Source organism: Canis lupus, chromosome 14, assembly GCF_003254725.2.
Source record: "Canis lupus dingo isolate Sandy chromosome 14, ASM325472v2, whole genome shotgun sequence".
Lineage (NCBI taxonomy): Eukaryota > Metazoa > Chordata > Mammalia > Carnivora > Canidae > Canis > Canis lupus.
Window position 1 is genome coordinate 19675158 of NC_064256.1, and position 24628 is coordinate 19699785.

A 24628-nucleotide genomic window follows, 5' to 3' on the forward strand; every position below is an offset into this window, starting at 1 on the left:
GTATGTCTGTTCACACACATACCCCTCCTGCTATCCTAGAACATTACCCAAAGGTCAGTGAGGTACATTTCTATACCACTCTTGTCCCTCCAACTAAGCCAGTCCCCTGTAAGCTGTTTAAATATGAACCTGGGCACATTTCTTACAGAACTTGAACTTTTCTTTATCTTGATCCATAACTATTCCAAGATGTTTGTCGTGAGAGGGTTGTGACAAATGTTTGTCATTTGACCACTGTTTTGTATCGAACCCTAGGGTGAGCCTGGGCCAGCTGGTTCCAAAGGAGAAAGTGGCAACAAGGGTGAGCCTGTAAGTAGTTCTCTAATCACAATTTTATGGATTTATTACCTTTTTAATCCAAAAAGTCATACTTCTACTTAAAAAAAAAAAAGTGATTCCTTTTTCTCTGGCTGCATATGACATGAAAATGATGTTTCCTGTTCGCTCCTCTTTTGCCTTTTTCATTAAACAGGGCTCTGCTGGTGCCCAAGGTCCTCCTGGTCCCAGTGGTGAAGAAGGAAAGAGAGGCCCCAATGGTGAAGCTGGATCTGCTGGGCCCTCTGGACCTCCTGGGCTGAGAGTAGGTTCCAAATGCTCTTGACACCCAGACACACCAGAGGGGTCTGATGACACTCTTTCATTGGGAATTGGTCAGAATTACTGAAAACGTTTTCTAGACGAAGGGAGCATCTGCTTTCCATCTGCCTTATTAAATCAGTGACTCTCAATTTGGTCTGGAAATAATGTTGACCTATTTTTGTAGAATGCCTCCTCCACACATTCCTTTGGGGTTTGGGTGAAGTTTTCTTTTCTGGCTTGGTTTTTTATTTGTATCTCTCCCTTAAGGGTATCAAGATTCTTTGCATGCAAGCCATGTTTCAATAAATGCTGCCCTATTGGATCTAAGGGTTTTTTCCCAATTCTTTCTGTTTCACGCACTTTCTTACAGGGAAGTCCTGGTTCTCGTGGTCTTCCTGGAGCTGATGGCCGAGCTGGTGTCATGGTAAGCTTTCCATTATTCATTCCCGGGGAAGGAAGGAATTTGACACTTCTTTTTGTGGGTGTGTCGTTCGCTTCAGCGCCTTCCGCTCTCCCTTCTGTTTACTAGGGTCCTCCCGGCCCTCGGGGTGCCACCGGCCCTGCTGGTGTCCGCGGTCCCAATGGAGATTCTGGTCGCCCTGGAGAGCCTGGCCTCATGGGACCCCGAGTAAGTTTCTGATTGATTCTGAGCAAGTCACACCTGGCACCATTTCCTGTTTTGAAGGGATGATTAATATCTGAAGACAATAGAAAAATCATCCAAAGTAAATCTGTTAGGAGATTTGCTGATGATTGCCTTTTTAATTTAACTTTATCAAAGCCCAGAGATATTTTTACAAATTTGGTTAGTTCATAAATTTCTTATTTATTTCTTGATCCAATGGCTGTGAGGTTTTTGGAAAAATAGATTTATTTTAATATATCCAAATTAGGTGGGTTCTCCTATCAGCATGAATCTTTTATCTCAATTTGTGAGTTTTATATAAGGTGTCCATGAAACGTATTAGGACTATACATTATCAGTGTATTAGATTCATAAGTGAAATCATTTTTCTAGCAATCACAAAGTGCTATAATGTATTCAGCATCACACTAGCCATGGAGAAATGACCTTTAGATTCGTAGACACTCTAATCCATAGCAATAGAGTGATTTTTTTTTGCTTCCATTATCTCTTATGGATGAATATCATCTGTAATTGTACCATAAACAAGTAATAAAGACACCAAATATAGCAATAAAAAATCCCCTTTGAAAATTGCTTACTAAAAGTATTTGTTTTTCTATTATGAGGTAAATAACTTGATACATTTTGCCCATATAGTATGTTGCTTCACAGTTTCTTGAGATATCTATAAATGAATCAGTTGCACTAAACTCCAATAAAAAGAAAGGCATAAAGAAGGGAGAGAAGAAATATTTCAGAGCTCTTTTCATACCTTCCAGCCAGTGGCTAATACCCCTAATGATTTACCCTGTGCAACCAACAAGAAGGGGGGGGGGTAGTGCTTTTGTGAGATTTTAATAAATGGGAGCCTCAAGCACGTGTGTTAAAGTGCCAACATGAAAGCATCCTCATTTATTTTATAGGGTTTTCCTGGTGCCCCTGGTAATGTTGGCCCAGCTGGTAAAGAAGGTCCCATGGTAAGAATTGCTCATTTTCCATTATATTTTCAAGGACACTTATTGCACCCTTATCAAGTCTATTCTGTGGCTTATTTATACATGAACACACTGAAAATAAATATCAGCCACATACATCATCTGGGAACGTGAAGGAGTAGATTGTAATTATGGAGTCCAAATGAACACAGGACTGAAAGGAGGGAAGGAAAAAGAAAAACATGGCAGGGGAAATTGAAGAGGGTGATGAGGGTATGGAAAGGGAGGGGAAAGAGGGGATTGGACACATACGAGATTGACTTGGCTGTGTGTGTACTGACATCCTATTTAGAAAAGGAAAATGGATTCATAATTTATTGACACTTTATACCAGAAAGCTCTGTGCATTCAGAAAATGATTCTCTTTCATCCTACAGCAGCCTCACCAGCGTGAGGTCGAGAGACCCTGTGCAATGCTGAGTGAGCTTTAAATAAACTTTGGTTTCAGGGTCTCCCTGGTATTGATGGCAGGCCTGGACCAATTGGCCCAGCGGGAGCAAGAGGAGAGCCCGGCAACATCGGATTCCCTGGACCCAAAGGCCCCACTGTAAGAACAGCGCACCCTCTTCTCGCTTGGCACATCTTTGCTTACGTTTCACTAAAACTTGGTTTCTCTCCTGCCCTCAGTCCATTCTATCTCAAGATAGGGAGGAGGGGTCCCTTTCAACGCAGAAAACTGCGAGCCACCTACCACATAATTGATCTCCAATATATCATTGCACACCTGCTAGAAATCCATCTCCTGAGTCTGTGCCTCTGAGGACACAGGTGTACCTTCTTGTCCTTGGAGTTGCAAGATGATGGATTGTGCCTTAGCCAACGGAACTCAAAGACTAGGAACCTTAGAAAAGAAAGAGAATTTAAAAAAAAACAAAAAACAAAAAAAAACAAGTAACATTTCAAAATTTTCATGGTTAATTTGACTTTTTTTTTTAATGTTTATCATAGGGTGATCCTGGCAAAAATGGTGATAAAGGTCATGCTGGTCTTGCTGGTGCTCGGGTAGGTGCTGACTTTGTCGTGTTATCTGCCTATGTCATATTCACTTAGGAAACACACATCCTTTGAGGCCATCTGATATAATGATGTCATCCCCTTTTCAAAATGCCATCCCCAAGGATCCTTTATGCCATCACAAAATGTATTTTCCTTTTTAAACTGCACTTATAGGACGGTGAGCTCTAACAAATCAGAATGTATATTCAGTCAAAATTATTTATGGGCTCATTTGATTTTTATTTCATTTTTTCTGTGATTAAAAAGCTATGCATATGCTAGTATGCATTCTCTAGTCTTCATAAATTGGTCTCCATCCGTGGACTTCCCACAAGCCATACCAAAAGCTAGTATTTAGGCAGGGGACCCACAATGAGTCATGCAAAGAGCATAAGCGGTGAGAAAGTAATGCACGAAGCTTCGAGTCTTCTGAAACTGTCTGACTCACAGGTAACCCTGAGCCTTTCTGTGAAATATTTTAGGGTGCTCCAGGTCCTGATGGAAACAATGGTGCTCAGGGACCTCCTGGACCACAAGTGAGTATTTCTCCCATTCTTGTTCCTACTGCCCAAATGAATCCAGTCCTACCAAATGACCATCTCCTTTTTCCAGTCCACGAGTTATATAGGTAGACAGCAATGGTGACAATACATTTCTACTTAAGCTGTTTTTACTATTACTTTCAGGGTGTCCAAGGTGGAAAAGGTGAACAGGGTCCTGCTGGTCCTCCAGGCTTCCAGGTAAGTCAACTAAAACTACAGAACATTGCCTTTGGTCAGATCATCCAGCTGTAAATCACCATAGAACTCTTCCCCCACCACACAGAACCTGATTTCAGAACTAACGTAAGGAAGGATACACCTTTACAAGGCAAACTTCTGTGTGACTCTTTAATAGCATACAATAGTTAGTGACCATGTCGATATCAAAAAGTATCCAGAAAAACCCAGTCATTCTCAAATCCTCTAAAGAGAGCCAGAAGATTGAGATTTTGTGGGTTTTTTTTTTTTCATCTAGGGTCTGCCTGGCCCCGCAGGTACAGCTGGTGAAGTTGGCAAACCAGGAGAAAGGGTGAGTAAAACAAGTGATGGTAGAATTATCGAAACTTGGGACTTCTCCCATAAAGAATGCCCTAGTGCAGTGCAATTATAATATGTAAAAAGAAACTTCGTATTTCATATGTTAATGATAGTGTTCTACTTACGTTGGTACTTTGGAGAGAATACACCCAGTTACTCATGCTCCTTGGAATAACAACTCCTTTGTTTTAAAAACTGAATGAAACGCTGCATTATGAAAGGAAAATATTATCAATGAACATTCCATTTAATGGCCTTACTTTTTGTATTGTTCTTGGTAACGTTAACATGCAAATTATTTGCTTTCCCATAGTGAAAAAGTAAATGCACTGCTTTTCCATCAAACTAGACCCTGAAAAATTGCATTTAATGTTTTTCTTGGCATTCAGACATGACACTGCTAGCCACAATCAGGGCAGGAGTTCTGAGTCATTTTCTCTGGTAATTGTGATGAATGTGCCTCAATTCAGTTACATTCTGTGGCCTGGTCTCCTTTGTCAACAGTGAGGCACATTAAGGAGACAGCTGGTCAGTAATAAAGGAGATACACTTGGGTATACAATTAACTAGGTAATGTGCAGAATATGATCATTTCTATTAAGAAAGCAGTCTGTTATATAACTAAAAATAGGCAATGTCTGATATTGTCTATCATTATTTATATTATCAAATGAGATAGTCTGTTTTATCATTTTTTTAAAGTAATATAGACTAAGTGATGGAAACCTAAATTTCCTGATACCATGTTCTAGCATAGAAATATCTTTGATATCAGTGGAATTCTCACTTTTTGTATCTGTCTATATACACCTGAAAATTCTCTTGCTCCTAATAGCCCTATACTTATACACTCAGGGAGCTAGAGCCTAGCTGGCTTTGTTTGGCTATTTCAAAACTTACCTAAATATCATAATCATAAGTGGACCTCGAGAACATACATACATTTCATGATTTATCTCTTATCGTGTTTTGCTTAGGGTCTCCCTGGTGAATTTGGTCTTCCTGGTCCTGCTGGTCCAAGAGTAAGTATTATTTAATTAACTTTCTTAAACTTCTGGCGATGTGTTTTTAAAACAAGTAGTGCTTTCTCTTAAAAGCTATTGATGACCTTGTGACAAATTCCTGATATTGTTCTGCAGTCAAACATAATCTGTAGAGAACATTTGATTTCTAAATTGAAAGTAGACTTTTTAAATTTAATTATTCATATTTCTTAGCCCAAACCCACACAGTTATAAGAAACGCTTATATTTCTTATACATATATACATTATACATATGTGATTATAATATATGTATTATATTCAGTAATTTATGTAGACAAGTATGATATATTTGTGAAAGTGGCTCAACCTGAGCCAAGGAAAGGTAATATCTTACTAAGATTCAAAATCGATTTTTGCAATGTGTGTTGATGTTCAAAGTCTAAAGCTGAAACCATGAATTTGCTCTTACAAAAACAAAACAAAACAAAACAAAAAAACAAAAAAAAAAAACAGATTTAGTTTGTCTGTGTGGTCACAGAGTTTGCCCCTCAAGTATCCTGTTATATGGTTAGTTACCATATATCTAGGATGCCCAAACAAATTTAGTATCATAGAACCATAAGTATAACAAGGGCCTTTGAAACAGTTGCAATGCAGACTGTTAAATACTATTTGCATACATGTTAAATACTCTGGACCAAGGAATAAACTCTCATGGTGATATTTCTATGCAATTGTGAGAAATATAGATAGGTAGGTATACACATGCAGGCAAACACATATATATGTATATCCTGTTAAATATTATAACTATTACATCAACTATTACATCACTATAAATATTATAACAATAATCCTATTGCATAGGATTATTAAAAGGGGGGTAGATATGAGAATGTCTAATCCTATCTATACCTAGCATTGCTATTATAAAATGACACAATCTTTCCCTATGAATATCATGCATAACTGGCATCTATTTTTACCTATGAATCTATTACCAAAAAGACAAAAAAAAAAGAATTAATTCCAAATTTGAATATTGTACTCTAGAAGAAAAACATTCTGGAGTTGTAGCCACAGAACATTAAAGCTGAATGAGACTAGAGATTATCTCATCCCATTCGTTCATTTTACTACTAGAGAAATTAAGGGGAAAAAATTATAATTTGTTAATGGCAAAACCAGGATTCAAAAGCTAAAAAAGTATAAACTCTGATGTGTAAAATGGTATCTCTGAAAGTGAACAGTACAACTCTTCTAATCTCTCTCTCTCTTTCTCTCTTTTTTCTTTCTCACAGGGGGAGCGTGGTCCCCCTGGAGAAAGTGGTGCTGCTGGTCCTTCTGGTCCTATTGGAAGCCGAGGTCCTTCTGGACCCCCTGGGCCCGATGGAAACAAGGTAACATTTTCTGTTCTATATCGCTGCTTTGGCCCACTATCCTCTAGAGTAACTAGATCATTTCCAATAGTAAATGAATTGCTTTTCAGATATTTTTTATTTCCAACTCTGTGATGATTTCCATTACCTTAAATGACTGTTTGATTCCAGTGGACCTGAATTATTCCAAAAGAAGGAAAATCCCAGTGTTCTACACACATAAATGAATTAGTATGGGCTTTTACTCTTGTGTCATTGCATGGTTTATACTTTGGTTTCCTTTCTTTTTTTTTAAAGATTTTATTTATTTATTCATAAGAGATACACAGAAAGAGAGGCAGAGTCATAGGCTAGTTCTCTGTGCAGGGAGCCCGATGTGGGACTCGATCCCAGGACCCGGGATCATGACCAGAACCTAAGGCAGATGCTCAACCACTGAGACACCCAGGTGCCCCTATACTTTAGTTTTCATCTAGAAACATCACATACATTTGGACACTATTTTTAGGGAACAAAGTTTCACCCTCTCACCATCCTGCTTCAGAGAGTAAAATTTCCAAAGGTAGTCTGGATTTAATTTTTATATATATTTCCAGCTTTATTTTTTTAATATGTATTTTTTATTGGAGTTTGATTTGCCAACATACAGCATAACCCCCAGTGCTCATCCCGTCAAGTGCCTCCCTCAGTGCCTGTCACCCAGTCACCCCCTCCTCCTACCCACCTCCCTTTCCACTACCCCCTATTCATTTCCCAGAGTTAGGAGTCTCTCATGTTTTGTCACCTCTCTTATTTTTCCCACTCATAGTCTGAATTTTAATGAGGGAGATAAAAGTTAACCGGACAGTACATTCATCCCCCAAACATAAGCTTGACAACTTGAGTTTCAAAGTAGAATCTGTGGTTTAGATTTTAAAATAGGTAGAATTTTCTAGACACATTTCTGAAAAACAGATGACTTTAACCACAGCAAAGAGAAGGCAACTCCTATTACTGCTGGTTCTTAACTTTCAAGAGGGGAGGGAAAAAAAAGTAAAGATTAGGTGCAAAAAGCTATTTTGGTAGGTGGAAGGATATTAGAAAAAAATGTCAAAAGCTAAGAGGGCGGGAGGAAGCGAGAAAGTAAACACCGTCCGGAGGATAGCACTTTCAGAGAGTTCTATCTTAGAAGTTAGTCGATAGGTTTGAAGTGTGTGGAATGGTGGGGTTTTCATATAAAGTGGATGCTATAGTCCCCACTCTTAAGGAAATTAAAATGTAAACATCTCCCCAGTTGACGAGGTTTCTCTCCATATTTCCTGCGTGGGCTAAGAGACTTATCCTTAAGAAAGGTTTGTGGGCAAACATTTTTCACTCTCTGCCCCGCATTGTCCCAGCCTCTTCTTTCCCACGCCTGCCTGCCTGCCCGAAGACGACCGGGAGCAGGTTATAGAAAAATCACAGCCCCCCACTCCCCCTTCTCTGCTCTTCAGCCCACGGTGTCATTAACGGCACCTCCTTCTGGGACAGGCGCCCTTCTTTTCAATAACCTTCCTTTGTGTCCCTAAGCAGGCAAGAGTGCGATCTATTAAATGTTGAAATTGGAATCGTTCACGAGTCTTCTTCTTTGGCCACCGCAATCATGGCTCTCACGTGTGTTTGGTTCAAGGGTGAACCTGGCGTGCTTGGCGCCCCGGGCACCGCTGGCGCGTCCGGTCCCGGTGGACTCCCAGGAGAGAGGGGTGCTGCCGGCATTCCTGGAGGCAAGGGAGAAAAGGTACCCTCTCAGTGCTGGGCCTCCGTGCGTGTGGTTGAACTGGAGCAAAACAGGGCTGCACAGGGTTGACCAGTTTGTGTGTTTGCTGCAATTCCTGGTAGGTGGCCTGGTGGCCTTTCGCTGTCCACCTCTGTGCGCTCCCCTCTGCCACCTAGCACCATCGCATTTCTAAACTCTCTAATCTGGCAAAATTCCTTGCTACCATGGAATTTCACGCAAACAGATGGTGTTGAGTAATACATGAGGCTCATTTTAATGCCACTAACAATAATGCCTCATCCTGCCCTAATTAATGGGAAGAAGCTATATTGAACAGCTGTCAACCGTGCTGCTGCATTAGTTATGCCATAAGAGTGATAAGGCACTGAAGCCCATTGTGATGTTGCCTTATAATTCTGTCCGCATGAATTTGTACCTTGCTTGATTATGCTTCAGGAGAGTGTATGGAAATTAGAAAAGAATATTTAGCAGTAATCTAGAGAGAGCCTTGAATTATTTTTTCCTTACATTTTTTTCCCATTCAACATCCTGTAGAGTAATAGGGACATTAGTAAATATTAAATGACTGAAGGTGAATAACATTTTCTGTAAAAAATAAAATAAAATAAAATAAAATAAAATAAAGGAGCCTTCAGATTAATTCTGATTCAAAAATTTGGTCAGAAAACAAAAAGTTGCTCTTGCTTTATACTTTCAGGGTGAAACCGGTCTCAGAGGCGAAATTGGTAACCCAGGCAGAGATGGCGCCCGTGTGAGTAGAATTTTGTTTGTTCGTTTGTACTTAGATTACTGTTGTTGTTGTTTTTTCACCTTTTACTTGATTTGAGTTGAGCAGCTTTCCAAAATAGAACTGACGAAAGAAGGATCCAGGTTTAGTGAGAGTAGCCCTCTCCTTTCTGGATCTGTGAAAAGTAGTATCTTTTCACATGTTTCAAAAGAAAGATCTTATCCCTTTGGAAATCATAACCTGAGTTTTCTACCTTCCTTAGTGTTAACTCGACCAAATACAAATTCTAAACTGAAATCTCTAGGTTTAATAGAACTTTGATTGTTTAAGTTATTATAGGACTTCGGGGAAAAAAACAAAAAACAAAAAAACAAACAAAAAAACTAACTCTTACTTTTTAAGAAGCCAGAACTTCTAACAAGGTCCTATTTATTCAAATGTGTGCCCTAAGAATTTATCACTCAAAGAGCAGCCCCCGTGATTAGTAGTTAATGCCATGGAGATGCCAAAGATGATCCCGTAAAGGTATAATAACCTTACCTAGAGCATTGGCAACGTGGCTCTTCCATACCATCGGCTACCTTGGTCCTCCTTCTCACCTCCCTCAGACCTGATAACTCACTTTGGCACATGGATAATAGTCCTTTCTCTGAATCACACAGTCCTGGCAGTTTCAAACAAGCCTACTCATTTGCCGCTCTCCAGGGAATTTGACAAGAGCAGAGAGTTCAGATCTCCCCAATTCCTAACCTGCCCTTGACTTACACATTTCTATCACCTTTATCGCTGAGGTACCTTCTTCCAGAGAGCTGCGTCTAAGAGTTTTGATCATTAGAACAGAAGTACATTGAAAGCTTTCTTGAAGGACACCCAGAGCATGCAGTGAGAGTGTTCGGTTACTGTATAAACACAGTCAGGGGGCTGGGAGAATGGCAAGGATCACTTTGGCTGGTCTGGGGGTGTTATTAACAAGACTCATTTCCTTTTGGTACCAGGGAGCTCCTGGTGCCATGGGTGCCCCTGGTCCTGCCGGAGCCACTGGTGACCGGGTAAGTGTTCATTTTCCTGGACTTGCCACTCTCTGGGCCAATAGTAGTATCTAAAATTTCCTGCCTGCCCTAGCCCCGGAGAGCCCCAGCAATTCATTTTTATGACTCCGTATAAAGCCTACTTATTTAAAAACCTGTCTGTTGTGATGGGGCAGCAGGAAACAAATGCTATGTGTTTAAAGTTCTCCTTCCCTTCCTATAGATGTGCCAACTATCTGATCTATACTTTAATCCCTATCATTTGTTTTAAAGACTTTCCTGTTGCCCATTAACAATATCCTAATGCACCAAGCCTCCTCAAAGCCTTCAATTGTAAAAAATCAATAAAATACATAGTGTGCCCATTTCGCATCGAACAGTCCACTTAAAATAGACCTTATTTATTGTACTGCACAGATTGCAGCAAATAGATCAGCTCTGTGTCCATCTAAAAATTAAAACGTCCTCCTCCTAGCATTGTGGGCACTGATTTATGGTGTTTTTGCAAGTCTGTGACCAATACCACTTCAGCCCCCAAAATGAATACAACATTAAGCACAGTAAAAATCCCTTTTATTTCACTCCCTGAGATGTGCATTAGTTTTCTCTTCTGACACAACTCCAAACTCTGACAAGAGCCTACTGTCTACCACTGATTCCTCTCCCCACCTGCTCTTTGAGCATCAATGTGAAGCACATTAACAAACTCATCTTTGGTCCCCTTACAGGGTGAAGCTGGTCCTGCCGGTCCCGCTGGCCCTGCTGGTCCTCGTGGTAGCCCTGTAAGTAGAAACCTGGGCCATTTGGGACACTCATAATTTTTAGACATTAATGAATCTAAGGTTGCCATGATGTTCTCAAACCCCTTCTCCCTCCTAGGGTGAACGTGGTGAGGTTGGTCCCGCTGGCCCCAATGGATTTGCTGGTCCTGCTGTGAGTATCCTTAGGATGAAGGTTAATCTGAAAACATCCCAAGCTGGCAAGCAGAGTGAGCTGCAATACCTGACCACAACTGTTCCTTTCTAACAGGGTGCTGCTGGTCAACCTGGTGCTAAGGGAGAGAGAGGAACCAAAGGGCCCAAGGGTGAAAATGGCCCCGTTGGTCCCACAGGCCCCATTGGATCTGCCGGCCCATCTGTAAGTTGAATTCATTGGTGGTCAACATGGCTTGTGTCGTTACCCATGAAATCTTGTAATCCAACACACATCAATCAAGTGCCTACTGTATACCAGGAAGATACTAGATAGAAGGTGATTTAAAAAATAAGAATTAACCTTTGCATTCCACTTTATAATTTGTAAACTTTTCATAAACATTGTATCCTCGTACTTTTTTGGTAGCCCCCATGAGGTGGGTAACACTGAAGTCAGGACATTTATTTTATGACACAGATAATCGTTTTTAATTTCTGGATTTGTTCCTAATAGACATGGGACTAACTAACGCCTTTGAAGAGAAAATAAACATTAATAAGCATTGTCTTGTGGTTTGACCCCATCTTTTTCTTTGTTTCCTTTTAGGGTCCAAATGGTCCCCCTGGTCCTGCTGGAAGTCGTGGTGATGGTGGCCCCCCTGTGAGTATTTATAATGGACCCTGCTAACATTGCTTTCTTTAGAATCTTATTGAAAACAACTTGAAAGCTTGGAGGTTTTGGGTTAATCCTAAACTTTAACAAGGAGACTCTTCAGATCCAAGTTCATGTTTTTCAGAGAAAATCTGATATTGAAGTTACCATTAGGTCATGGGATATTAACTTAATCCCAACTGGAACTCAGTGCAGTGTCGGTTGCTACCACCTTACCTGAAGTCATAACCAAAGTTAACCCTGGGTTGGTTAGTTGTGAAATGGGTAAAAATAATCTCTCTGGTACCCTTTATCCTTTTGCTGATGTGCCCCCCCCCTTCTTCTGCCCAACCATGCCCCTTCTCTTGGCACCCAGTGCTGTTACACTGACTCCTTAAAGACCCAGACCTCCCTAGGAATAAACTGCACTGACTCCTTCCTGCTCTCCTCAGACAGCAATTAATACTCTTGGTCTTCTGTTGTACCCTCCTCTGTAAACATAAGTACTTATCCAGTGTCCATTTCCTTCATGCCCAGCCAGGTGGTTAAGGTACTTATTAATGAATACACAACAATGTGTAATAAGAGCCTCGTGTCCTACTATCTTGTTCTTAGAACCATCATGCTGACAAATAGCATTTCAAAACAGAACATTAGAGCCTTTATGAAAAATATGCATGTACAGAGATCTAGGGTCTTCGGGGTCCTTGTTACAAAATACCCTGTATGAGGCTGCCTCTGCCTACTCCGTGGTCCATCCTCAGTCATGTGTATTGAGGACTAGCTGAAGGAGAAATTTCCATCTCACCCAAATCCCTAGAGTTGGCACTGATTGTGGAATTTTAATGTGCTTGATTCTTAGGGTGCTACTGGTTTCCCTGGTGCTGCTGGGCGGACTGGTCCTCCTGGACCCTCTGTAAGTAAATCATTTCAAAATCTGTCATTTACTCTACCCAATAGGCCTTTGCCTCTAGTAGGAAGCTGGTAGGAAACTCTCTTGGAAGCATCCTACTAATATTTTGCTATTACTTTCCTGGTCTGAAATCAGTTTTCCTGAACCATTAAGGCAGAATCATCACAAATTATATTTTATAAGATCAGCATAAGAGGCTTTTATTCATGTGAACACAAGTTCCCTTTTAGGGGCATGGTCTCTTTGTTAAAAATAAAAAACAGAACAGTTTTAGTCACATATCAGATATTTCTATATCTAATTACCCTTTATGGCCAACATTCTGCCTCCGTTGTTAAGGTATAATTGTTCCTGAATTTAAAGGTGGTTTGGCCTCTAATTCAATTCTGATTCAGACTCTCCTGTCAGGACTCAAGAGAATTTAATTAATTACTAAGGATTAAGTCTTCCGGTTAAGGTTTCAGGGAAAAAAAATAGCAAAGATGTTGATTTCTTGGAATCCTTTTACAGGTTCATAACAGAAAAATCTTCATTCCCCGTAGGCATTTAATTAAACCTAGTTGAGAGCATATGTGATTCCTCAATTATGAACAAAATGCCAGTATTGGCTTTCTTCAAAAAGGGATGAGCCAGAGTCCTCCCAAGCCCAAAGTCTCATTCATATACAACTAACTCTCCTCACCATAGTTCGAATTCCAAGATGCCAGGGTCCCGGGAGCACAGCCTTTCCTCTCCTCACAGACATTTGCCATAGCCTCAGCCTCAGTTAGTCATGTTATTACAGCTTCAGGAGAAGGAGGACAGCTGTTGCTTCTCTCCATTAGAAGGAATGTGACAAGGTCTAAATAGGTCCCCTCAAATCACCAGGATGTCATTTCATTGCTTCGCACTGTTTGCATCTTCATCTCTAGAGCCTCAGCTGCTTTATCCCCAAGTCTGTAATGACTAACAGACAATAAATGACTCTGTCATTTGCTCCCAGGGTATCACTGGCCCTCCTGGTCCCCCTGGTGCTGCTGGTAAAGAAGGACTCCGTGGGCCTCGAGGTGACCAAGGTCCAGTTGGCCGAACGGGAGAAACAGGTGCCTCTGGTCCCCCTGGCTTTACTGGTGAGAAGGGTCCCTCTGGAGAGCCTGGTACCGCTGTAAGTGATTTCAAGCTCCTCTTTCTTAATACCTTATAGCAAATTAAAATAAAGCCTTTACGCAGATCTTCAAGTGGCATATATCTGTTGATAAGTATTGCAGGCTTTCAAGTAGAGCTCAACTGAGCCAAGAAATCTGTCCAGCAGCTACTGAGGTGTCACAGCTTCAGCAGTTGCTTAGAAGGCACTACATAAGGATGGCAATAAATGAAGGAACTCACTGTTTTATCAGAAAGGCACCTTATTGGTCCTGGGATTAGAAAAGAATCCCATAGCCATGGCCCTCCTATTGAAAATGAATCAGTCTCAGGAAGCTACCAATTTCTTAAACATGCATTGTCCAGAATTATTGTTACTCTGCAATGTCCTTTACTAGACCTAGCTCGGTTAGAGGCCAAAGTCAAAATTTGCTTCTTGGCATAAATTCTATAAAAACTCTATTGCATTTCATTAATCTCAACCACATATTGTCCAGTGTTGTTCAACTGGTCTCTAGGAGGAACCAGGTATAATGAAATATACTTGCCAAGCTGTAATTGTCATTACTGGAGACAAGATATCCAAGGATATATCTTCCCAAAAGAAGGTCACTAGGCTTTTTCTAAACTGAGAATAGCTTATTCTTACAATTATCAAGCCAACCTGTATTATCATCTAGGGGTTTACCCAGTAATATTATTTTTCCTCTTGTTCAGGGACCTCCTGGCACACCAGGTCCTCAAGGTCTCCTTGGTGCTCCTGGCATTCTGGGTCTCCCAGGCTCTCGGGGTGAGCGTGGTCTACCAGGTGTTGCTGGATCCGTGGTAAGTGTTTGACACCATTCTTCTGCTCATTAACATAATAAAAGATTTTAAAAGCTGCCACTTCAGATGTGACAGATTGATCACTGAATAACTCCACTTAAGATTTTTTATTCATGGCATTTTCTTTATACAGATCACATGTCACTTATCTAAGAAGCTTTAATACCACCTTACTTAGACACACGCTATAAAGATCCAGCTTAACATTATGCAGAATGATTTTTGTTCTTTTTACATGCTTAAGAACTATATAAGCTCTAATTGCATTTACTCCTCTGCAGTATGAAATGCTGGCATCATTTATCCTGTAGGAAGAATGAAGCTCTGAAAGTTCTGAATCATTCCATTAAATCTTATACATGACAGCAACTAGGAATCATCTCATCTCCATAAACTCTCTCAACTTTATGATTTTGTTTCATTTGGGATATCGGATGCAACTAGGCTCACGTAGTAGAGTGACATTCCAAAACTGCCTAAAGCTGGCTATCTGACCATGTAGGATGAGGGTCAGGATAACACCAATGATACTTCTTGCCATTTTGTGGTCCATTCACTTTCACTATACTTTCTCTTTTCAAACTGGAATCTCCTAGCCAGGGTCATTTTGGGGAGAGTGATATTTGCACTCAGTCCAGTGGGAGGAGTGTTGTTTAATTTTCTCTGCCTCTAGGGTGAACCCGGACCTCTTGGCATTGCTGGTCCACCTGGGGCTCGTGGTCCTCCTGGAGCTGTGGGTGCGCCTGGAGTCAACGGTGCTCCTGGTGAAGCTGGTCGTGATGTGAGTCTAACACTTGGTTTGTATAATAGAACAGAGCTGAATTCCATTGTGTGCAACTTCATATCCTGAGCAGAGTTCCTCTTGTTCCAAGTGTCTGAATGAGATGGTCTGTTTCTCCATAACACTGGCATGTACTGGCCACTCCTGCTATTGAAAATATGAAAACTTATTTGGGCTGGGGGATGGCTCTTTAAATAGTATACTTCAAAGTTGGCCAAAATATTAAAAACATGTCTACAAAAACTAGGTTGGCAGGTTCTTGTTCCTACTATCTTTTGACAGTCTGACAGGGGGTTCACTACTGAGCCTGGGGATAGTAAGGCAGAGGAGGTGAGGTGAGGTGAGGTGAAGAGCCTCCCCGAGTGCCTTAACTGGTGTGGTATCTTCACAGGGCAACCCTGGGAATGATGGTCCCCCAGGCCGCGATGGTCAAGCCGGACACAAGGTCAGGACACCTCTTTGTCTTTCTCCAACTGAAAAGTGACTAAAATATAGGCCAGTTTTATGTGAAACTTCACTTTGCCTTTGGTAGGGAGAGCGTGGTTACCCTGGCAACATTGGTCCCGTTGGCGCTGTGGGTGCACCTGGTCCTCATGGCCCTGTGGGTCCCACTGGCAAACACGGAAACCGTGGTGAACCTGTAAGTTTGTTAATACCAGTCTTTTAATGCTGGCATCTTTGTAGGCTTCACTTCTGACCTCCCCACACTGGGGCACTGCGGGGGCTTGGGGAGAAGGGGGGCTTGGCCCTGGCTGACCAGTACTGGTTTGCTTCTCCAATGTGCAGGGTCCTGCTGGTTCTGTTGGTCCCGTCGGCGCTGTTGGTCCAAGAGGTCCTAGTGTACGTACATGGTGATTTCTTCACAAATTAACATTTAAGAAGACTCAGTCCAGTCTAGGCTAGAATTCATATTGTTTAAAAAAAAATGTGGTCCATATTGAGAATTGCTACAAAGGCTTCTAAGTCTCTTCTATTTCAAATCTCTTCTGTTCATGTGTATGAAATAAGCACAGGAATCTAGCCATAATACGGAGTTCAACTAAAGCAGGTTAGGGGAATAGATAGAGGTAGTACCCACATGGCTTTTAAACCTTTGCTTGTCTCAAGTCAGCTCTGTAAACAGATTAAGCAGTATTTGTGGGGGAAGTGGGCACCATTTTCAAAGGAAGGCAAATGCCCTATGTGTCCTCCTTTTTCTTTACAGGGCCCACAAGGTATTCGAGGTGATAAGGGAGAGCCTGGTGAGAAGGGGCCCAGAGGTCTTCCTGGCTTAAAGGGACACAATGGACTGCAAGGTCTTCCTGGTCTTGCTGTAAGTAAGGCGTGGACATCTGGCATGTATACAGATCTAAAATGATCTTCCTCAAATTTTCACTGCCCTTGTTCTAAAATGTCCTACATCATACTCATTTCCCATTCTCTGGCTGACTCCATCTCACAGAGATAACGCTATTTCATCCCAACACAAAAAGGTGAGGGTTAAGGGAGATCGAAATATACATATATTAAAATCTCCTGGCAACAATGTCCTTCAACCCCACTTAAAATAAATATAATTAGAGGAATGACTAATATTGCACTGCTGAAATAGCTTGTAGAAAAAAATATAATTGAATATAATAGACATAATGGGAGAAAAGAGCCCCATTTTACATTTTCAATTTTCTCAATCCAGAGTCCATTGAAACTAAAGTTTCCCATTCAATTTTAAAAACAAATCTACTTATCAGCACATGTTCTGAAAGTGTGATTTTCTGGTTTTCTCTCTCTCAAGGGTCAACATGGCGATCAAGGTGCACCTGGTTCTGTGGGTCCTGCTGGTCCTAGGGTAAGTCAACCTCAGAGACATTTGTCTCTGAAATCGAGCTGATGGCAGGCAGTGAGCCCCCAGGCCTCTGCTTCCTTGGGGGATTTTCACTGACTCACTCAGACTTGGTGTCCTTCTTCTCTAGGGTCCTGCTGGTCCTTCTGGCCCTGCTGGCAAAGATGGTCGCACTGGGCAACCTGGTACAGTCGGACCTGCTGGCATTCGTGGCTCTCAGGGTAGCCAAGGTCCTGCTGTAAGTATCATTCTGGGAAATAATAAAGAGCATCACGGACCTAAGGAATATTCTCTTCAGACTAACCAAGATGGTTGTGACAACACATTAAAGCAGTCCCCCACTTCCATATATCAGTTCTAAGACATGTAAAAATCATATGGGATGAGCTCTTTAGCCCATGCTTACAAGTGTGCCTGGGATCCAATTATTTATTTACACACACTTGGTTCTTTTTTGACTTGTTAGAATATGCCTGTGTGTGACACTTAACTGAAGGTCTGCTGTCATTGACGCCTCTCCCTATGACCCAATACGAAACCTCTTCTTTCTTCCTTTCACCTTTGCAGGGCCCTCCTGGTCCCCCTGGCCCTCCTGGCCCTCCTGGCCCAAGTGGTGGTGGCTATGACTTTGGTTATGAAGGGGACTTCTACAGGGCTGACCAGCCTCGCTCACCACCTTCTCTCAGACCCAAGGACTATGAAGTTGATGCTACTCTGAAATCCCTCAACAACCAGATTGAGACCCTTCTTACTCCTGAAGGCTCTAGGAAGAACCCAGCTCGCACATGCCGAGACCTGAGACTCAGCCACCCAGAGTGGAGCAGTGGTAAGTCAAGATGTCCAAGCCAGGTTGGCCCTTCTCACAAGCTGGGCTTTGCAAAGTCACTTCCCACTGACATTTAGAATGAAAAAATTTTGAGTAAAAATTGCATTAGGTGGAATTATACCTGATTGATGAAGCATTTTCTTCTCCCATCCTGCACCAAGTTTCAGGCTTCTCTTAATAAATATTTTTGCCTTTTTCATGATAATATACTTTGATTTAGGAGGAAAGGAGGAACTGTCTAATCTTGAAAATTGCCAACCTCTTCCTGTTAAATGTGGAGTAGACAGTGTTACTTCTGGGAATCAAAATTCTTTGTCTAGTAATTATTAGAACCTATGTTCCACTCAAGGAGAGGTTTTATGAGCTGGGCTTTTTTTTTTTTTTTTTTTTTTTTTTTAAAGGTTACTACTGGATTGACCCTAACCAAGGATGCACTATGGATGCTATCAAAGTATACTGTGATTTCTCTACTGGCGAAACCTGCATTCGGGCTCAACCTGAAAACATCCCAGCCAAGAACTGGTACAGAAACTCCAAGGTCAAGAAGCACATCTGGTTAGGAGAAACTATCAATGGTGGTACCCAGGTGAGGAATCCTACAAACATTCCTTCTCCTACTAAATAATATTGTTAAGTTTGCTTGCTTTTTAATGGTCTGCATTTTAATCCTTTCCCAGAATGGGATTATTGAAAGAACCTGCTTTTTGCTCAGGTTTCAGTTCTATCCTGGACCTCGCATTAAAGATGGATTGATGGGCATATCCATGCAATCTAAAGTTATTATTCAAATTTAACTTAGCTGATAACCACTAGAGAAACTGACTAATGCCATTTAGTATGAGGAAGTACTGGCCAGCACATAACCCTGTGCTCATGCATATGCATTTTCAGGATATGTGCTTTTCCAAATTTTTAATCAAAATCTTTCACCAACTTTATTGAATGCCTACTGGTGGGAATCACAGAAAAAGAAAGAGGTCTGACTCTCTGTCTTATTTCTCTTTCATTCTAAGAAGAAACCTACATATAAAGGGTTAACTAAAACAGATACCATTTTGAGATTATCTTGCCTCAGCCTGGTAGTTCTCATGTCCCTCCTAGGTAACTAATATTGCAAAGACATGTGAATTGCGTTTCCTATAAAAGTATCTTTTTCCCAAGGTTCAGATCTGAGGTCATCATTCTTCCCTATACCAGCCTTTTCTCTCTCTCTCTCTTTTGACTCTTAGTATCTGAGTCCTTCTCCACTTAACTAGCATTTCTATTTTATTCTCTGTAGTTTGAATATAATGTTGAAGGAGTAACCACCAAGGAAATGGCTACTCAACTCGCCTTCATGCGCCTGCTGGCCAACCATGCCTCTCAAAACATCACCTACCACTGCAAGAACAGCATTGCCTATATGGATGAGGAGACTGGCAACCTGAAAAAGGCTGTCATTCTGCAAGGTTCCAATGATGTTGAACTGGTTGCCGAGGGCAACAGCAGGTTCACCTACACTGTTCTTGTAGACGGCTGCTCTGTAAGTAATAGTGAAATTTGGGAGTAGCACTTATTTACAAAAAAGGGGGGGGTTGGAGTTCTAGCTTAGACCCATGAATGAACAGATAATGAGACCAAACTTACTCAATCTAACTTCATAGGTGTATTTATTTAAATTCAGATGCTAAAGAGGATTCTTATCAGATCTTGCCTTTGAAAATTCTCTGAAATACTGAAATATATACCATGTCCATGCATTAGCTGTTTTTCTTTAAACTTGAGTTTTTTAAATGATGCTGTCTGCCCATAACTTAAAATTACTTGGGGTTAAAAGGTCCCAAGGTATAATTTATAGCTATATGTACTTTATTTTACTTATTAGTATGGTCTGCATGTAATTTTTCTCTACAATATTTTATACCTTGGAGAAAAATTAAAATTTACTCACAGTGTACCCACTCAGCTCTCCCTAATGACACACACATCCCAAAAATGATAATGTAGCAATAAACCACATGAAATATGTATTGAAATTTTCCTTAAAAAATTAGACTGGTAGGAAACCTCTTCCCTAAAGATACCCCTGATTCTTCTGTCTCAAAGATGAATATTTTTATCTGGGACACACTTCAGATGAACAAGCCCCAAAATGGTTCTTAAATATGTAAAGTTCTAATGATATTAGATTTAGGAATAATGCAACTTTTTATAAATATTCTTTTCTTTTTTAAACAGAAAAAGACAAATGAATGGAGAAAGACAATCATTGAATACAAAACAAATAAGCCATCCCGCCTGCCTATCCTTGATATTGCACCTTTGGACATCGGTGATGCTGACCAAGAATTCAGGGTGGACGTTGGCCCAGTCTGTTTCAAATAAATGAACTCAACCTAAATTAAAAAAAAAAAAGAAATCTGAAAAAACTTTCTCTCTTTGCCATTTCTTTTTCTTCTTTTTTTTTTAACTGAGAGTTGAGTCCTTCCATTTCCTCTGCACATCTACTTGCTTAAATTGTGGGCAAAAGAGAAGGAGAAGGATTGATCAGAGCATAGTGCAATACGATTTCATTCATTCCCCCTCCCTGCCCCCAAAGATTTGGAATTTTTTTTCAACACTCTTACATCCGTTGTGGAAAATGTCAACCTTTGTAAGAAAACCAAAATAAAAATTGAAAAATAAAATAAAAACCATGAACATTTGCACCACTTGTGGCTTTTGAATATCTTCCACAGAGGGAAGTTTAAAACCCAAACTTCCGAAGGTTTAAAACTACCTCAAAACACTTTCCTGTGAGTGTGATCCACATCATTAGGTGCTGACCTAGATGACATGAGCTGAGGTACTTGTTTTGTTTGTTCAGAATACAAAGGTGCTAATAGTATTTCAGATACTTGAAGAACGTTGATGGTGCTAGAAGAATTTGAGAAGAAATAATCCTCTGTAATGAGCTATATTGTGTCTTCTTTTCTCATTTGATTTAGCATCAGTATTTTACATCTTATTCCCAAATAAAAGTATGCAGATCACTTGCCCAACCTTGTCCTCTTCTTTAAATTCAGCATTTGTTCTTTGCCAGTCTCATTTTCATCCTCTCCCATGGTACCAAAAGGAAGCCTTATTTCTCGGACAAGCAGAAAAATTAAATTGTACCTATTTTGTATATGTGAGATGTTTAAATAAATTGTGAAAAAAATTAAATAAAGCATGTTTGGTTTTCCAAAAGAAAATATCGAGTAGATTTCCTTGCTTTGAAGCTCTTTGCAATATAAATATGGATTATGGCATCTCTACCAGCCATTAGACTGTTTCTCATTAAATAGAAACTATGCAAAAAAGGCAATTTGATATAGTAGAAAGAGCAGAGAACAAGGACCCAGGAGATCTGAGCTCCAATTCTGACTTCTCCTTGTGGCTGAGTGACCTTGAGCACTTCACTTTTCTGTGTTTAATTTCTGTATCTATAATATGGAGGAAGATAAAACATTTGCACTACTCAAAATACATAATACTTAAGCAAATGGTATCGTAGACCTAAGTTTACTCTAAGCGGAGATCCACAGAACCTTCTGGTGTATATTATCTATTAAGCACTTTGAAACAGTGGCTGAAAGTTGGTCTATGTACAATTAATACTATTAACTAAAACAGTTTCAAATATTCAGTAAAAAATGCCATACACTTAAATCTGATGCAACTGAGTACAATGCCTGTTAGGAGGTAATGTGTGTGCTGTCAATCAGCAGAGACAGTTGTGGATAATAGTACCATGAACACCTACCTGCCAAATCAAGTTCATTTTCCTCCCCTGCACCTTTCAATGACATCTTTAATACACTTAAACATAGTAATGTGTCAAGTAAAATGTTAAGATTCATTTAGAGCTTATTTCCTGTTGCAGAACATAATTGTGATTGTAATATTTGCCTCTTGAAATAAGTCATTTCAAGATTCAATTAGTTTTAAAAGCAAAAGACTGAACATGATGAAAATCTAACATCTAAATCTAAAAAGTTACCAAGATCTATTAACCAAATGGTAACTTCAAATTATGGTCTGGCTACCACCTGAATCAGAACACAGGGATGCTTATTAAAATGCATATTCCCAGTCCCCAACCACCAAATCAAGATTTAGTAAGGAAGCAGTATTCTTAAGCACCTTGCAAAATTCTGTTGTGCATCCATTGGGAAACCGCTGGATGTGGTGATTTCCACAGCCAGCACTTTGTAGCTCTAACATTTTCTATCTGGCAAGAATGGATAAATATACCTGACCAAATGACAGGAAGAAAACTAAACCCCTGTAGTCAGAAAACCCAATGCTCCCTACAAATTAGTAATTGAAATGGCCAGGGCAAACTTATATGATAACCAGTTAGAAATCTCTAGGTTTCCTCAACATGTTATGCCCTCAGGTACACAATCCAAGAAAGTTGACATACAAAGGGCAAGAGTGAAGAAGAAAACGTTTCCTGAGTACCAGTTGAGAGCCAAACACTATGCTAGATGTTAATAATGCTCTTTGTCAAACTAAATCCAAATAGGCAGATTTCTTAAGCCAATAGTCATTAATAATTTAATCATGAATGTGAGATTACAAGAAGATAGTTCAAAATACAATGGTATATCTGATAAATAACAATGAGGAAAAATAAAAATAAAAAAAATAACAATGAGGAAATAAATGATGGTATATCCAATCAAGACTAATGAGGAATGAATACTGGTCTAATAGACAGCAATAGGAAAATAGTGAAATACATTTTGATACCCCAATGACATTTATGAGTATGATTAAACAACCAAAAATGCTTAGAATGGAATGTTGTAATCTTTAAAATATTCAAGTACATTGTCATTAGAAATACATCGAACGTGCATATCAAAATGCTAAGAGAAGGTGCATTCGTGGAGTAATGATAGGAATGACTTTTATGCCTCAATTTTCCAAAATTGCTGAAATGTAGTTATATCACCTCTATCATTTATGACAAATTAACTCCTAAAATATTATGAAAAGTAAGAAGCAGCGAACAATTGAAAACAATTCTGGTTGAGGAGTGGCCATCTCTAGTGAAAGATGGTCAACCTCCCACCCACTCATCTTCTGAAAGAGAAGGAAAAGCCTAGCCTCAGAGTCATCACTCATTGCAGCCCGGCCACACTGAGGGGGCCTCAGGGAGGGGTACACAAAGCCATACATACCAGGCAGCAACATCCTCAGGGACTCCACAGTTCAGGTGCAGGGAGAGAATAAAATAATGTGTGAATGCAATTTTAAACAAAGTGTCCTCTGAGGATAGCAGAGGACACTATTAATTAATGAGAGGGGATCTCAGAAAATTAACCTTAGCTTCATGCAATAACAGTGACATTTGGGCTTAGCTGGCCAGCTTTTGCCACAGATCTCATTTCACTTTCAAATCCTCTATCTGGCTAGAGGTTTCTTCTATGGAAGCTACATATTAGAACAGTCTGGTACTTACCAAGCCAGGAGATCCACTGTGAATGTGCCTGGGGCTTGGGCAAAAGGCTGAAGGCTTGATCCTTCCACGACCAGTCCCCTCCATAGAGGCTAATCATCAGGCCTGAGGGACCCTCCTCACAATTTCCTGACCCTTGATCCTCTGAAGGTCAGCCGTCTCTAACTTGTGCCAGTCTGAGAGGGAAGAAGATTGCATATGAGAGAAGGAAGGAGCAGGTAGCCAAGATCGGGGGACGAGACATTAATCAAGTCTGGTAAAAAGGGTCATTTAAAATTCTAAAATCAATACAGCTAATGCACTGGCAAAGAGCAAGGACACCTGACCAATGCAAAGCACATTTATTATCTTTAATGCCAAAATACTTTTTTTCTGCTATTCCACTTAATATCACTGAAAAAGAAGTTCAGAAATTGGATTATATATAAGAAAAGTTGGAAATGTCGTTTTGGGTCAGAACAACAATCCATCTAGATGAGTACTTTGCCTTTGACAGTGGCACCAAGGGAAATTTGGGAGAACGAGTGGTTGGCACTTCCTGAGAAACCAGCCTCAAAACTCCCATTTAATAACCCATTGTAAATCTTTTTTGTACATAGATGTATCTAAACCCTTCCAGAGCCCTCTATCTGTTTTGAAATATGTTGGTATTACAGTACCAACAGGAGAGAGCTAATGCTGAATTGTTAGCTCGGCTTCCTGGCCCTCTGATCAAGTAGCTAAAATATGCTTTCTATCCCTGTATCTGGATCAGCCAGGGATTCAACGACTCAGCGTCCACAGGGAAGCACCAGTAACTGCAGCCATGGGGCCATTGACAGCCCATAATGATTGACTTATCCCTGCTGTTTGACGAAATAAGCACATAATTTGTGGTCAGCAGTTGAGGTTTCCTGCACCAGCTCCACCACTGACTAGCCAAGGGCACTTGGGAAAGTCTCTTAAGTTCTCTAAGAATTTGGTTAACATACCTTACTCTCAGAGATTTCTATTAGCACCTGCTCTACCTATGTCACAGCTCCGCTGTGACAAATAGAACATTTGTGAATGGACTTCATGAAGTGTGGGCAAATGTTAGGTGCTATCACTAGGTCCAAAATTTCCAGTCACCAGTAGTCACCTCTTGAGTTAATCTCCTATCCTTGGCCCTCCAC

At 40.4% G+C, this 24628-nt stretch overlaps 1 protein-coding gene across 1 annotated transcript in view; it reads left to right on the top strand.

Moving 5' to 3' along the window:
• The window catches only part of COL1A2 (collagen type I alpha 2 chain), a 36015-nt gene extending 15321 nt beyond the window's left edge, over positions 1–20694 (top strand). Inside the window, exons 20-52 of the mRNA XM_025471330.3 lie at positions 256–309; positions 473–580; positions 950–1003; positions 1109–1207; positions 2131–2184; positions 2651–2749; positions 3151–3204; positions 3681–3734; positions 3885–3938; positions 4216–4269; positions 5255–5299; positions 6564–6662; positions 8290–8397; positions 9095–9148; positions 10120–10173; positions 10881–10934; positions 11032–11085; positions 11182–11289; positions 11674–11727; positions 12581–12634; positions 13614–13775; positions 14471–14578; positions 15252–15359; positions 15751–15804; positions 15892–15999; positions 16146–16199; positions 16564–16671; positions 17134–17187; positions 17312–17419; positions 17749–18007; positions 18409–18593; positions 19287–19529; positions 20225–20694. Of these exons, the coding sequence (XP_025327115.1) occupies positions 256–309; positions 473–580; positions 950–1003; positions 1109–1207; positions 2131–2184; positions 2651–2749; positions 3151–3204; positions 3681–3734; positions 3885–3938; positions 4216–4269; positions 5255–5299; positions 6564–6662; positions 8290–8397; positions 9095–9148; positions 10120–10173; positions 10881–10934; positions 11032–11085; positions 11182–11289; positions 11674–11727; positions 12581–12634; positions 13614–13775; positions 14471–14578; positions 15252–15359; positions 15751–15804; positions 15892–15999; positions 16146–16199; positions 16564–16671; positions 17134–17187; positions 17312–17419; positions 17749–18007; positions 18409–18593; positions 19287–19529; positions 20225–20371 (3066 nt within the window). The 3' untranslated portion in view covers positions 20372–20694. The remainder of the gene's footprint in view (positions 1–255; positions 310–472; positions 581–949; positions 1004–1108; positions 1208–2130; positions 2185–2650; positions 2750–3150; positions 3205–3680; positions 3735–3884; positions 3939–4215; positions 4270–5254; positions 5300–6563; positions 6663–8289; positions 8398–9094; positions 9149–10119; positions 10174–10880; positions 10935–11031; positions 11086–11181; positions 11290–11673; positions 11728–12580; positions 12635–13613; positions 13776–14470; positions 14579–15251; positions 15360–15750; positions 15805–15891; positions 16000–16145; positions 16200–16563; positions 16672–17133; positions 17188–17311; positions 17420–17748; positions 18008–18408; positions 18594–19286; positions 19530–20224) is intronic.
• The last annotated feature ends 3934 nt before the right edge of the window (positions 20695–24628 follow it).